At 29.6% G+C, this 13977-nt stretch overlaps 1 protein-coding gene across 3 annotated transcripts; it reads right to left on the bottom strand.

Annotated features, from left to right (window-relative positions):
* Positions 1-1718: 1718 nt before the first annotated feature.
* On the bottom strand, positions 1719-6458 carry LOC106777000. 3 transcript variants are annotated; one of them, XR_001376911.2, is made up of 11 exons: positions 6315-6458; positions 6088-6222; positions 5462-5578; positions 5183-5311; positions 4187-4363; positions 3712-3852; positions 3337-3522; positions 3070-3141; positions 2525-2709; positions 2089-2180; positions 1723-1912 (listed from the first exon to the last, which is right to left on the bottom strand). XR_001376911.2 is itself a non-coding variant. In XM_014664495.2 (10 exons), the coding sequence occupies exons 1-9, from the start codon at positions 6414-6416 to the stop codon at positions 2563-2565; spliced, it is 1206 nt and encodes a 401-aa protein (XP_014519981.1). In that variant the 5' UTR covers positions 6417-6458; the 3' UTR covers positions 1719-2180; positions 2525-2562. The 3 variants fall into 3 exon arrangements, 2 of the variants coding, with proteins under 2 accessions (XP_014519981.1, XP_014519980.1); XM_014664495.2 differs by having other exon boundaries at positions 1719-2180; XM_014664494.2 differs by lacking the exons at positions 1723-1912; positions 2089-2180 and having other exon boundaries at positions 2260-2709.
* Between the last annotated feature and the right edge of the window lie 7519 nt (positions 6459-13977).

Below are 13977 nucleotides of genomic sequence, written 5' to 3' on the forward strand. Positions count from 1 at the left end.
TCTTCTTCATCATTTTCTTTTTCTGTAAGAAGGTTTCTCTCACTTTTCTTCTCAGCTTGACAATATTTAATAGTATGACCGAGCTTACCACAATTGTAGCACTTCCATGATCTCCATTCATATCCATAGTGGTCACGCTTGCCATACTTAAAACATTTCACTTCTAACTGATCTCCTCGGCCTCTTCCTTGTCCTCGGTCATGCCAATATTGCTGACAGGTTCTCTCTTCATTGCCTCTACCACGTCCACCTCGGCCTTCTCTTCCTCTACCGCCAGGATCTCGGCTCTGAGTAATCTGATATTTATTTGAGTCAAACTGTACCTGTAGTGCTTGATCGCCGGGTTTAACCTGATCATCCCAACTCCTTCTCCTTTGTTCATGGGCTTCTAATGACACAGCAAGTTCATCCACTGTGAGAACCGACAAGTCCTTCGATTCTTCGATGGCGCACACGATACTTTCGAAATCCTTTGTAAGAGATCTCAAAATTTTTCCCACAACCTGGCTAGATGGCATTTGTTCTCCATTCCTATCGAGTTGGTTGGCCACCTTCTCCACCCGAGTTATGTACCCGGTTATATGCTCTTTGGGCTCCATCTTCAACTGTTCAAACTCTCCTTTGAGAGCTTGTATTCGGACTTGTTTAACGCGGTTGTCACCTTTATACGCAACCTCCGATATCTTCCAGGCTTCCTTTGTTGATTTGGCATTCATTATTTTTTCGAATACCGACTCATCTACTACATTATAGAGAAAATACAATGCTGACCTATCTCTTGCACGTGTTTTCTTCAATGTTGCTATCTGTGCCACCGTTTGATCTTCGCCCGCATCAGACTCAACGAACCCTTCTTCCACCATATCCCAAATGTTTTGGGATCTCAATAACGCCTTCATCTGTAGGCACCAATTATCATAATTGATTTTTCTCGTCAATTGTGGCACACTCATACCATTGACAACCTTTGTCATCTCTCACAAAAAAAAAAATCAAGTACTCACTTTTTCTCTCACGGTGTTTGACTCTCTCCCATCTCTTTTTCTCTCTCGATACTCAAGGCACAATGGCTCTGATACCACTTTGTTAAAAATAATCTCAGACACACAAATATATTTTCTCTGTAAAATATGTGTTTCACTTTATTAACTGAGATAAAGACTATTAAATAGCCACTTACATAACGTCAAATAAAATTTAAAATCAACTCCTAAACAGAAAAGCTAAAATATCTCCTTAATAATCGAACTTTTAAGATAATAAATCTCATACCTAGTTGTTACTGTAATCAAACCTAAATAAACAAATAAATCTTTTTCTTTTATTTAAGTTTATTTAACATAGACTAGAGTGACTTTGAGAAAATGACGACGACCTCCACAACCCTTGCTGGAATGATCCCTTCCAAGGTTCAGCAACCACTACAAGGCCATGTTTCCATAGAGGAGACCGTTTGAAATAAAACTAGGAGGGAGAAACTGAAATTCTGAAATTTGTGGGGTACAAGTAGAAATTAGGGACTGCAGAAAACAATAGCCTTAACAAACCTCACCGTACGTAAAAATAACAGGCCTCTTTAAAAGAGGTAAAACTTCATACCTTGCTTGTAGCAAAAAGACGTCATTGTTCTTTATTTCTTTAAAGAAAACAACATTAATGAAGGAAAAAAAATGATAATTTAATCTCACTTAATGAGTCATCTATAGTAGTAATAATAATTCGTACAAATTTCCGCCATCCTTCAAAATCCATATCCTGTGTATTTAAATTACTACGAACTATTTATTTATGCAACTTGAAAATCAGTTAATTTACCATACAATCGCAGGAAAAAGAATATGAGATACTAATTTTCACATGGAAAGGGCGACCTCTATAGCAGCTTGACAAGAATGAGTAGAAAATCTTCCTCCTGTAAAGCTTTGAATTTCAGGTTTAACAAATAAAGTCTAAACATTTTAGAGACCTAAATAAAAGTCTGATTTCAGATTGTACTGAGTGCTAAACCTGTCATTAACCAATTCAGGTATATACCTCAAATCTGACCCACATTATTAGAGGATAGTTAGAAGTTAAAACATCCAGTACCTTCCCTGAAATAGATAAGTTTGGTATATATGTAGCGTGCATTGTGGTCACTAACACCAGCAATTTGTCACCACACGTACTCTTGAAAGTGACTACCATCAAAACATACAAGGAACAAAAATGTTTAAATAAAATGAAACTATTGAATGAAATCATAAAAAAACATAAAGCTATAGGCACAAAAAAACCAAACTTTTAAGTACACTGACCGAGGTAAATTAAGTGGACCTAAATGTGTGAATCAAATACACATTTGGCTATACAAGAATCCAAATATACTATTGCCTCCAGTGATTAACAACAATAGCAATATATTATCATTAACTCTCCAATGTTAATCAGGAAAATGTCTTCATTGGGAATACTAGCCGTGTATTATACTGTGAATGGTTATAAGTCTATTGATTCAAACAAAATTGTCTCTCTCTAGAGATACCTGTGAACTAGACCAGATGTTAATCAGGAAACCATTCTTTATCTTGGAATGGTGTGACCATTGACAGACATGAAGGAACTGCACCCGATATTGAGAATTTTATCACGTCTAAGTGAAAATGGATCTATCCCTGCCTTGTGAGCTGCAATAACTCCAATGGCCTCCCAATAATTTGATACATGCAGCTGCGGAATGATAATTTTATCAACCAAAATGTTCTCATTTCAATTGTAATAGAAGAAAAATTCACTGTCTCGATGGTGCCTAAACTTAATTTTATTTTTTCCTTTTAGCACCAACAATAAAAATCTACCACTTAGTGGCCCAAAACGGAGATGTTATCATTTTACTTGTATGCTTATGCATCTATCTAATTTTACTTTTGTCCAAACCCACATTTTCTTTCTTTGGTGAGCAAATGGTATATATAATAACTTGAATTCTTGTCAATTGATTTCTCCAGAATTTTAAATGAAAGAGATAAAGATCCTAACTTTTATTCACACCTTCTAAAATAACTAGTTTACAGAATAAAAATCACGTACCACTTCAAGACCAAGTTTGTTTGCAGTATCATTAAGAACAGTTTCATTTTCTTCCACAGTAATTATAAGTGGCTGCAAGAAAATTGTACACAGTCGTCATGTATAACAAAATACTGGTGTCATCAAAATTTCTAGTTGGACAATTTGATTTGCCGAGGATGAAAGCTAAGTTACCATAAGGAGATAATTGTTGCTTTTGCTATTATGTTTAATCAAACCAAAAAATAAAAATAAGGCAAAACAACGGTAATATGTTTGTATGTATACCTTTTTGCTTTTATTTCTAGCAAAAGCAAGACATGCATCCCCTCCGCAAGCATCATTGGGAAGGATTACGGAATCCACATCATTTGCCAGTATGCAACCTTTTTCGAAGGATTTGGAGTCCATGACCAAGTATTGTGGAGCATTACTTAGGCCAGCAAGCACACATGGTAGGAAAGTGTACCCAATCTGTTAAAAGATTATACGTCTTAGATAAGAGAAAAACACAGTTCAAAGTAATAACTAAAATTATAATTCATAGATGAATTGTTTTAACATGATACTTTAACCTATCAGTTAGTTCTAAAAGTGGTAGCTCCACCATTCTAATATAGTTGAAACAAATGCCAAATGCTCTGTTACTTAGAGTTTACCAACCTCCTCAGCTGCTGATTTCGGACTAAGAGATAGGCTCATGGGAAGTGGAGACATTGCAGGAGCATGTGCACAAGGAATTTGGAACTCCTTCACTACTTGATGACTTATGACTGCCTCAACTCCCGCTAATAGGTCTATTCCCTAAACAAGGTAAAAAGGGGGAAGCAAGTGTCACTGTGTTGGTAACCAAATACAAGATTCATTCCTGAACTGCTGAATATTCAAAGGAATGACTGAGGAATGTTCAAAAGAACAATTAAGGAAAAAAGGAACAAACACTTCTTGGAATTTAGAGGACAGTGATAAGATGCAGACTGAATCTTTTAACATCAGGTTATATTTCAAGAACAAATACCACAAATATGGTGAATATGAAAGAACCAAGGAAAAGAAACAACATTATCCATGACTTCTTTTAATCTAATAGAACTAGCACAATTAATCAAATTATATACTTCTAGATTTATTGCCATACCATTCCCTGCCGATAGTCATCTACATCATCAATTTCATCATCTGGGAAACGTCCAACAATAGCAATGGCATTCACTTTTGACCTCTTCACTAATGTATCTACAGCTCTAAGTAAAGAATCAGGGTGCTTAATCCTCCCAGTTGATTGGCCAGTTTCTGGATCCTCCCACTTCTCTACCTGTAAAATTTGATGCAATGCAAGTCAAATTCGGGCTTCAAATTGGATAAAGCTCACCCTAACTTTGGCTAGGCATTTTATATAGCTCCAGATCATGATAATAGATGCTTGAAATTATAGAATCGGTTAGCATAAAGACTTCTACCACCAGCTTAAAAAATAATCAAGTCTGAAAGACGAGAATAAGACATTCTGAAATTAATCAAAAAGTGTTCCAGTTTTAACTAGACCAAAACAAATTAAGAGATATAGAAATATAACACATACAACAATAAGATAAACTGGCAAGGTTTCCTCCCGGTAAAACTCTTATTACTTTCTAGTGCACAACATGGAATATCTTGTCAAATTTTCACAACCACAGATCCTATAACTTTGATTTACATAGAATTTATCCTAACCCCAAAAATTCAACCCTTGCCAGATCCAAAATAAGCAATTGTCACACAAACAAGTTTGACTAAATTATGACAAAATCTAGCAAAATGGAAGATTATTCTTTTTTCGGAACATCACATGCTTTATATGACTTCAAGATGCCCCAAAAGATCAACAGCACTCACATGCACTCTTACTGTAGAAAAAACAATTGGCTTAAGAACCAAATCACTCAGTCCAAACTTTAAGACTTTATCAGCAAACACAAGTCTAGTGAATGGAAAATTTGCCGAAAATATAGGATGGTTTAAATTTCATTACAACAGGAGCCTTGTGTCCCTAGGCGAGGTCGGCTTCATACATGATCTGAGAGGACTCGACTCGTTTAATGGATGCTTTATATTTCATTACGATAGTTAATGCAACATGATTTATTATTACCTTCAACGGAGTGTCTGTGACAGTATATTCCACGACAGGTAATCCAAGGGAAGCCCTTGCAGCATCAGCTACTTGTAACTGGCGAACCCGGAGTTCCTCCTCTATTCCTGCATCAAGAACTAGTCCCACCTGCTTCACAAGATAAAACTAGGTACATACTTTTATTTAAATAGAATGAAATGGCATGACTAAGAAAGCAACATTCAGGATGTACATATCTCTTTCTTTCCTCTCAGTATCAAAGAAAAAAAAAAGAATATACATATGTTTGAGTCATACCCTGTTTTGGTGAACGGGCTGTAATGCCCACGACCCTTCTGCAAAACGGTCAAGAGCATAACCTTCAACGTATAATGTATTAGGCATCGGCCAGTATAGCATTGCAGCATTAAGCACCTGCAAAATTTTAATCTTATTTTTCTATCATTCAAGACAGGCTAACCTACAAGATTGCATAATTATGCACTTAGCATTTTTTTATTTTTATTTTTTTGTTGTAGAAATTTTAACAAGTACAGTGAAGAGGGTGTGATTTTGTGCCTTATCTTTATAATTTTTTGCTTAATTCTATTTTTGTTAAATGAATAATTTTAATTGTTATAAGAAATTAATTGCCCAGTTGGTCATTTAATTATCTAAAATTAAGTAATTTTAGTCATTGTTTATGTGTCATCTTTTTAACAGAAAATGTTGACAAGGTGCAATTAAATTTTTCGATTAAAGTGAACTGAAATGACTTAATTTAGAATAATTAGAGAACTAAACATGCAATTAACCTTTAACAAAAAACCGAAAGTGTAGAATGGTGGAATTATTTGAAGGATAAAATAGTAAACAATGGATATTGTTATATATGACTGGTATAGATAAAAAGAAGTGGAATGAAAAGAGAGAGAACGGGTTACGTTAGGGTGAGAGATAAGGCAATCAACGACGGAGGACAGAGCGCGAGCAACAGGCAAAGCGTCACCGGCATAACCTCCAATGGCGGCGCCAATCCCCGTCGGCACTATCATCACGGAGGTGTACTCTCTCTTGCACTGCATCATTCTCAAACACCACACAACACTGATTATTATTTATTAATTTATTTAAAGCAACAGAAAAGTAGAAGCGAGAAAGAGATAGAGACCTTGAAAGTTTGAGAAGAGAGAGAGCATGAAAGCTTTGGTTTGGAGTTGGAGCATCCGATGAGTGACGGAGAGAGAGTTGAAAGGGTGTGAGTCACTGCCATTTCACCACACTCAACACAACAACAAAAAATAAACGGATGTAAAATGTTCTAAGTATGAATTCAGTATTTTCTTTTTAACATTTTTTTTACAAGAAATAAATTTATTACTATTTTATATTTAAAACGGATCTATCATATGCTCCTATATAAGATATAATTGTAAAAAAGTTATTAAAAAAATGTTAAATATGTTTTTAGTCTCTATACTTTGGATGATTTTGGTTTTAGTCTCTCTTTCAAATTAAGGTACAATTTAGTCCTTCAACTTTAAAAAACTCTGGTTTTAGTCCTTTTTACCAAATTTTTTTTAACTTTATTTGTTGTTTCAAACGTGTTTCTCAATTAACATTGAAGCAAAAATGTGTCAAATAGTATAAACAATCCAAATGTTATAATGAAACGTGTTTGAAACAACATATAAAGTTAAAAAAAATTGGTAAAAATGACTAAAATGAGAGTTTTCTAAAGTTGAAGGACTAAATTGTATTGAAAGAGGGACTAAAACCAAAATCACCCCAATGTATAAGGACTAAAAATATATTTAACTCTAAAAAAAGTTAGTAAAAATAAATTTTCCTTTTCTTACACTTTCTTATTTGCAAAATTTGGCATATTTTTACCAAAATTAACAAAAACACTAACTCTTAACTTTGGGACTTTCACTTAAGTCCCTAACAAATTTCTTTTATCACCCTTTAATTTCCTCCCATACCCTTGTATTTTTCAAATTTCTCATTTCGTCTTTTGTGGTTTCTACTGTGTATCAAGCATTTATAGCTCCATTTTGTGGTTTCCTTATTTTCTATTACTTTCTCTACTTCTACGTTTACTTTGAATAATGGAAGAAGCGGTGCTTATTGTATAATTCAACGTAAGTTAGATAGGGTTTTATGTAATGTCTCTTGTCTTGATGATTGTCCTACTGTTGTTATCAGGTGCTTCCTAGGAATTGTTTTGATCATAATCCATTTTTTTTCTGTCTGCCACGCAACTATGGTAATAGAAAACCTTCATCTTTTCAGTTTTTTAAGATGTGAACTTTTGTATTCATGTTGCAAAGATCTAGTTATTTGTTGTCCAATGATTGTTTTACAGAAAGATTTGCCGAGGTTAAAATTGAATCTTAAAGATTGGAATAAAACTGCTTTTGGTAATGTAATAGAATTTCTTAAGAGGAATTTTTAAATAGGATAATTTCTAATGGAATAATGGAAGAAGGGTTACCGTTATATTTATCGTAAATTGGATAGAGTTTTATGTAATTTCTCTTGTTCATAAAAGAAGATGAATATCTTATTCTCAATTCTCAATCTTGAATACAAATAATAAAGTTTTGATGATGATAATAAATGAAGAAAAGTTGAAGTTTTATTGATTATTATGATTTATGAAAACTATTGAAGAGTTAAACAATTTGGATTCAAAAGTTGCATTAAAAACTTAAATATAGTAGTTGAGGTCATATGATCTTTGTATATTATTTAAGATAGTTAAGTTAGTAGGTTAAGAGTAAAAAAACAGAATTTAAGTAGTAATCCTAGATCACTTGAGAAAAAAATATTTTTTTAAAATATTCAATGATAATCAATTATCACTTATTATAATTGATTATTAAAAAAAAAGGATTTTGAAAAAATATTTAGGAATAACCAATTGTCGCTTACAATAGTCAAATATTAACTTAATTGTAATTTAACTTTTCATGATTCTGATCTAATTTTGAAATGGACTTTTTCCAAAGCAAGTTTTCTTCTATAAATTAAGAAAAGGTCTATGTTTTCAAATATAGAAGTTAAAGAAGACAATAGAACTTGAACTCCCTATGAAAAGTTTTGAAAAACTTAGTGTGGGTATAACATGTAAATTTCACTAAAAGTTTGATCTTAGGTGATATGGTGTTGTTGTTGTTGCTAAAAAAGTTGTTCATCATTTATGTGACTCAAAGGAAGTGTTCATCGCTTGTGGATCCAAGAAAATTGTCTTTCATCTGTGTGAATACTCAAAGGAAATCTCAGTGAGGTAGTTGAGTACCAAGAGTGGTGCTAATACTCATTTGTAATCGTGTGAAGATTATAGTGAAATCCTTTATGGAGGAAACTGGATGTAACTTACTTAGAACGAATCAGTAAAAAATCTCTTCTATTATTCTCTCTTCTCTTTACTGAACCATCATCTTAGAAAACCCGTAATTGAACTTTATATTTGAAAATATAAGAACTTCCAAATTAAAAGATTCTTTATTTTCAAAAGAAGTTCTTACCAACATTGTAGTAGAAATTATTCTGAATAGCACGTTAATATTTTCAAAGCTTATATTTCAAGTCGAACGTTTAAACCTTCGAAAGAATATTTTACACGCTCAACAACGTGTTATTTCAGAAGGATTTTAAAAAATGTTTTTCAAAAATAGTATTCAATCTCTCTACCAGTGAATTTTAAGTATTTCATGTATGTTATTGTCATTTTAACAAGTTACTAAATTGGTTCCTTATATATTGATTTCTATGACATCTAGAACTATGATTCTGCATGTTTAAATATGAGCAGATTAAAATTCTGCTACAAGCATGTTCTAATTACACACTGCTACGTACATTTAATCGATTACCAAATGAGTATAATCGATTAGCTAGTCATTATGTGCTCATTTGGTTAAAAAGCTTTTGTGATGTATAAACTACATTAAAACAGTAGTTTGAATAGTTGTTTTGAATACATTGCACATTTTATATGCCCAATCAAGTTTGAAATTACATTGAACCACATTTGTGTCAGGATCCATGTTGATATTATTGGTTCAAATCAAGTGCTTTTCATGTATGATTTATAGTTTTGTTGTTAATATAATTGATTACCAAAACTATAATCTTGCTACATAATGATTAACAATTGTATCATACTTTGTGCTTATACTTGGAATATTATATCTGATAGTAATACTGAAATTAAAAATTTAAAAGTAATGTTAGTGCTTTGTAATCATCTGATATTAAGGAGCTGGTAATATTGAAATTTGTTCTCTGCTTAAGCAATACTGCAAATTGCTATATGTACAAAACTTTCAATGTCATTTCATCATTTGATCACAAAATTGATATTTCTTATCACTTGGTGAAACTAGAACATTTAGTTGCACAACTCGTCATAATCGAATAAGTCATATATTTGTTGTTTGCATTGAATAATCATTACTTGAATATCTGGTTTTAATTGGAATTAGAAGTCAGTATAATCGATTATATACATTTTGAGAGTTTCATATGTTTTGATGTTTTTGATCCCCGAATAGATCATACATCTAATATGCCAATTATTTAGTGCATCTATTCTTTTTTATAGGAGGAGCATCATATTCCAAAACTGTTTTATAAATCATTTGATATGTAAATCACTTGATGCATTCATTGGTTTCAGCACATTGTTGAATTCATCATATTTATTTCGTCATCTTTTGTTAATGTCTAAAGAGAGAGAATTGATGGAAGATTATTGATGATCATAAAAAAAGAGGATATTATTAACAGAGGAATCATTAGACTCCAAACATATTGGTTTTTGATAATGAGTGGTTAATAATGAATAGAAAATGTTCTAATCATTCTTACACACAAAATGTTAAAACATTAAACGTGTTTGTTAGATGTATAAATCATGTATAGATGAATAAAATAGGTCTAAACATGTGAAGGATCTATATTTATAATAGTATTAATCGACATAAGTGATATAATCTATTAAAAGAAGCCAGAAATCATAGAAAGTAATAATAGGGCAAAACTATATGTTATAATCAATTACATAAGTAGCATAATCGATTAAAGTAGAAAGTTAGACATAATCTATTATGTAGATAGTCTAATCGGTTAGACAATATGAAATGAAATGAAACAAGGAATAATGATATTTTAATTGATTAGATAAGTGGAATAATCAATTAAAACATAAACATTGATTTAATGCATTATGCTAACAACCTAATATGTTAGGTTAGTTGATAGAAACAATATAAGGTATAACTATTATTTTAATCTATCATATAAGTGATATCACTATAATTGTATACAAAAAATCCTGTTAAAATAATATAATAATTTAATGATATTGTCATAAATCTTATTTATCACTATCTAATATTAATATATATATATATATATATATATATTCAAAAAAGATAAAATACTTATGTTAAATTTTAATTATTATTAATTTTGTTTTTTTTATTTCATCTAGTGTTGTATTATAATTTTTATTAATGTATGAAAAAAGAGATTTCATTAAAATTTAAAGAAAGGAGAGAAAAAAGACATTAAATTTTCTAAATTTGAACATATGTTTTATTTTTTTATATTATTAAAAATACTTTTACATTTTATCAATTTCTTTTATTAATGTTTACAAATTTATTTGGTATTCTAATTTGAAATACATACAATTATAATTTTTAAAAAATACTTAATATTAAATAAATAAAAATAGTTTCTCTTTATACTAAACATGTGATAATATTATTTTAAAAAATCATTATTTTATAAACATTAATTAATTGATATTAAAACATTAAAAAAAAGTTTAAATTCGAATAGAATGGAAATGAGACAAAAAAAAGATGTATATATATATATTAGGTTTGAGTATAAAGATGAAAATTAATTTTTTCTTTCTTTTTAAAAATAAGAATGACAAAGTGAAACTCATCCTTTTATCCTGTTGTTATCCAAGATAAATATCTTAAGGTACATCATCTTAAATTTCTTCTGTACTCTACTCTTAAAAAACTTATTTAATATACAGACATAAATACATACATACATATATATATATATATATATATATATATATATATATATATATATATATATATATCCTTCATTAATACAATACATTATCCATTTTTGGAGTAAGTGTAATCAGTATTTTTTTTTTCTTATTTTTACTCTGATGATTTTTTAGTGTCATTTTTCTTCTTTATTTTTCTAATAACGAGAAAGCGAAAGAATTTTCCTAACATTTTAGATTAGAACCTCTGGATAATTGTGATATTTAAATGACTAATATAGTAATATAAATGGATGATTAATGAGTTAAACAAAATCATTATTTAATGTTTAAATGATGTTGAAATTAGAGTGACCACATACAACTCCTAAAGAAATTTCTTCCTTGCTAAGAAAAATGAAGGCATGCAATGTAATGGGAAAAGAAGAAGAATGGTTTGAGAGGTTCTTTCTAATCTCATGGGATCCTGTGCCACATAATATTCCCTCTTTTTTCTTTTTCCAACTTCACCCTATGGAATATAAACTCTAAAGCAATGGACCCCCTTTAGATCTTTTGAATAAATTAAAATTGACTCAATATATGTTTTCCAAAATATAATAAAAATTATTAAATCATTTTAATTTTTATTATTATTTAATTTTGACATATAATTATAACACAAACAATGCAATAAATACAAGTTATATCAATGTAATTTGATTAATTTATATTAAAATGTTATTTGATGTTTTATTTTACTTCAAACCAATTTTACAATACTTTAGTCACCTTTAAATATATATATATATATATATTATAAACATTGCTTCAACAATGAAGTCTTAAAAAATATATACTTTTATAATTTTTATTTAACTAAAAATATTTGGAAGATAGTTGTTGGTATTGAAATATTATTTTTACTCAACGGATTCGGAATTTTACATAGAACCAAATTACTAATTAATATTATATTACAATTAACTTACTGTAATAAAATTTTCTTTTAAAAAATTAAATCTTAAATTGAAGACTCTCACTTTAAAAAGGTTTAAGTATATAATCTTGAATTTTACTTTAAAAATGTGTTGGATCTATCGAGAAGAAAACTTACAAAAACACATAATATTTTTTATTTTTATTCAATATAGAATTTACACTCACGTTTAGATTCTCAATAAAATAAACATTGATTCTTGTTCAAATCCAAAATACATGTTAGTAAATCAAATTCTAAAAGTATAATTAATGAGTTTGTGGTTTAAGTAAACCTTTTAAATTTTTGTGAATGAAAAAAAAAATAGTTAACGAGAATAATTAAACTAATGATAGACTATCTTATCAGAATTAATGATGAGAAGTTGATAAATAGTTTTTACTAATGCTAACAATTATCCAAAAATTGATAAAATTATAAATCGTTATGTATCAATGGTATTATGATATGTTGATGTAAATAGGTGTTGGAAATTCAAATATGACATTAAATATAAATAAAAGAAATTGAGTAACATGTAAAAAGAAAATTATAAATTTTTTTGTTTCAAGATTTTTAATTAGAGTGGTGTCATTCAGTTATTTTAAGTTAGATCTTATTGTTATATTTTTTTTTTCCAATAAATTCTCCTACAAAATCCATCAATTATATCGGATTCAATAATTTTAAATTAAAAAACATATCATTCTCTTATATTAATAAATTTAAAGTGAGAGTTTGACATTGTTGTTTAAAAATCTTAAAATTACAAAGAGAAAAGATGCATGTAGAACATTTACATGCACTAATTTATCACATATTTTCTATTTTTTTTTTCTACATAGCTCATTATGATATAATGATTGTTGAATGTGATCACACCCAGTTTTTTTTGGGGGGGCCATTGATGTGGAAAACTTGTACAAGATTGAAGCTTTTGGAAAAGAATGGAATAATAGAATTTAAGCAACTTTAGTGAATATTTTAAGGTCCTTTGTGAAGGCCATAGGTGGTCCCTGATAGAATCAGGTGATAGAATGGAAAATGACCACCACTTTCACTATTTCATGTAAAATAGGAAAACTATGCATAGAAAACTTATTTTTCTGAAGAAAGAGAGAGAAATAACCACAACTATTTTTTTTTTTTAATTGGGAGAATGTGAGAACATTTAATGTTTGTATTGCATGCGTAAATAGAAGAAAGAATAATGATACTATGATACACTTTTACATTCATTTAATAACAATAAAATAAATATAAATGTATTTGTTTTGTACTTTTTTTTAAAAAAAATTTAAAAAGTAAAGAAAAATAATATCAAATTGTTATTAAGGGCTTATAGTTGACCGGTTGATGTGTAAGAAGGCATTTCATGATTATTCAATCTGACAAAGACACTTTATGACCGTTCGATCAAGGGATAAATTGGAAGGTAAAGACTGAATTATTGATGTGCAAGAAATCACATTATGATCATTGTCCGACAACCATTGAGCATAGTTAAGACACAATTAATGTCACAATGACTACCGGTTAAGGTTTACATTAGTAATTAATTGGTTGGATTCTCTTAACTTTATAAATAGGGGGTCTATTTTCAAGGTAACATCACAAACATCTTACTCACTATTGAGTTACAAAAGAAAAAAATTCTAACTTGAATGTTAAAGTGTATTTTGCAGGTTACCCGTATATAGTTCGGTTATCTAGAACAAAGACGATGCGTCTCATTTGAGCAGGAACATTATATATATATATATATATATATATATATATATATATATATATATATATATATATATATATATATATATATATTATTTT

The sequence above is a fragment of the Vigna radiata genome, chromosome 11 (genome assembly GCF_000741045.1).
Source record: "Vigna radiata var. radiata cultivar VC1973A chromosome 11, Vradiata_ver6, whole genome shotgun sequence".
Taxonomy (NCBI): Eukaryota; Viridiplantae; Streptophyta; class Magnoliopsida; order Fabales; family Fabaceae; genus Vigna; species Vigna radiata.

What these genes read in the sequence shown, in the direction of transcription:
- LOC106777000 (XM_014664495.2), bottom strand. Translation starts at nt 6,416, where the DNA reads ATGGCAGTGACTCACACCCTTTCAACTCTCTCTCCGTCACTCATCGGA. An exon ending in TCACAGACACTCCGTTGAAG is followed by an intron (nt 4,364 to 5,182) that starts GTAATAATAAAT and finishes CAAATTTTACAG; the next exon opens with GTAGAGAAGTGGGAGGATCC. An exon ending in CTAGAAATAAAAGCAAAAAG is followed by an intron (nt 3,142 to 3,336) that starts GTATACATACAA and finishes ATTTTCTTGCAG; the next exon opens with CCACTTATAATTACTGTGGA.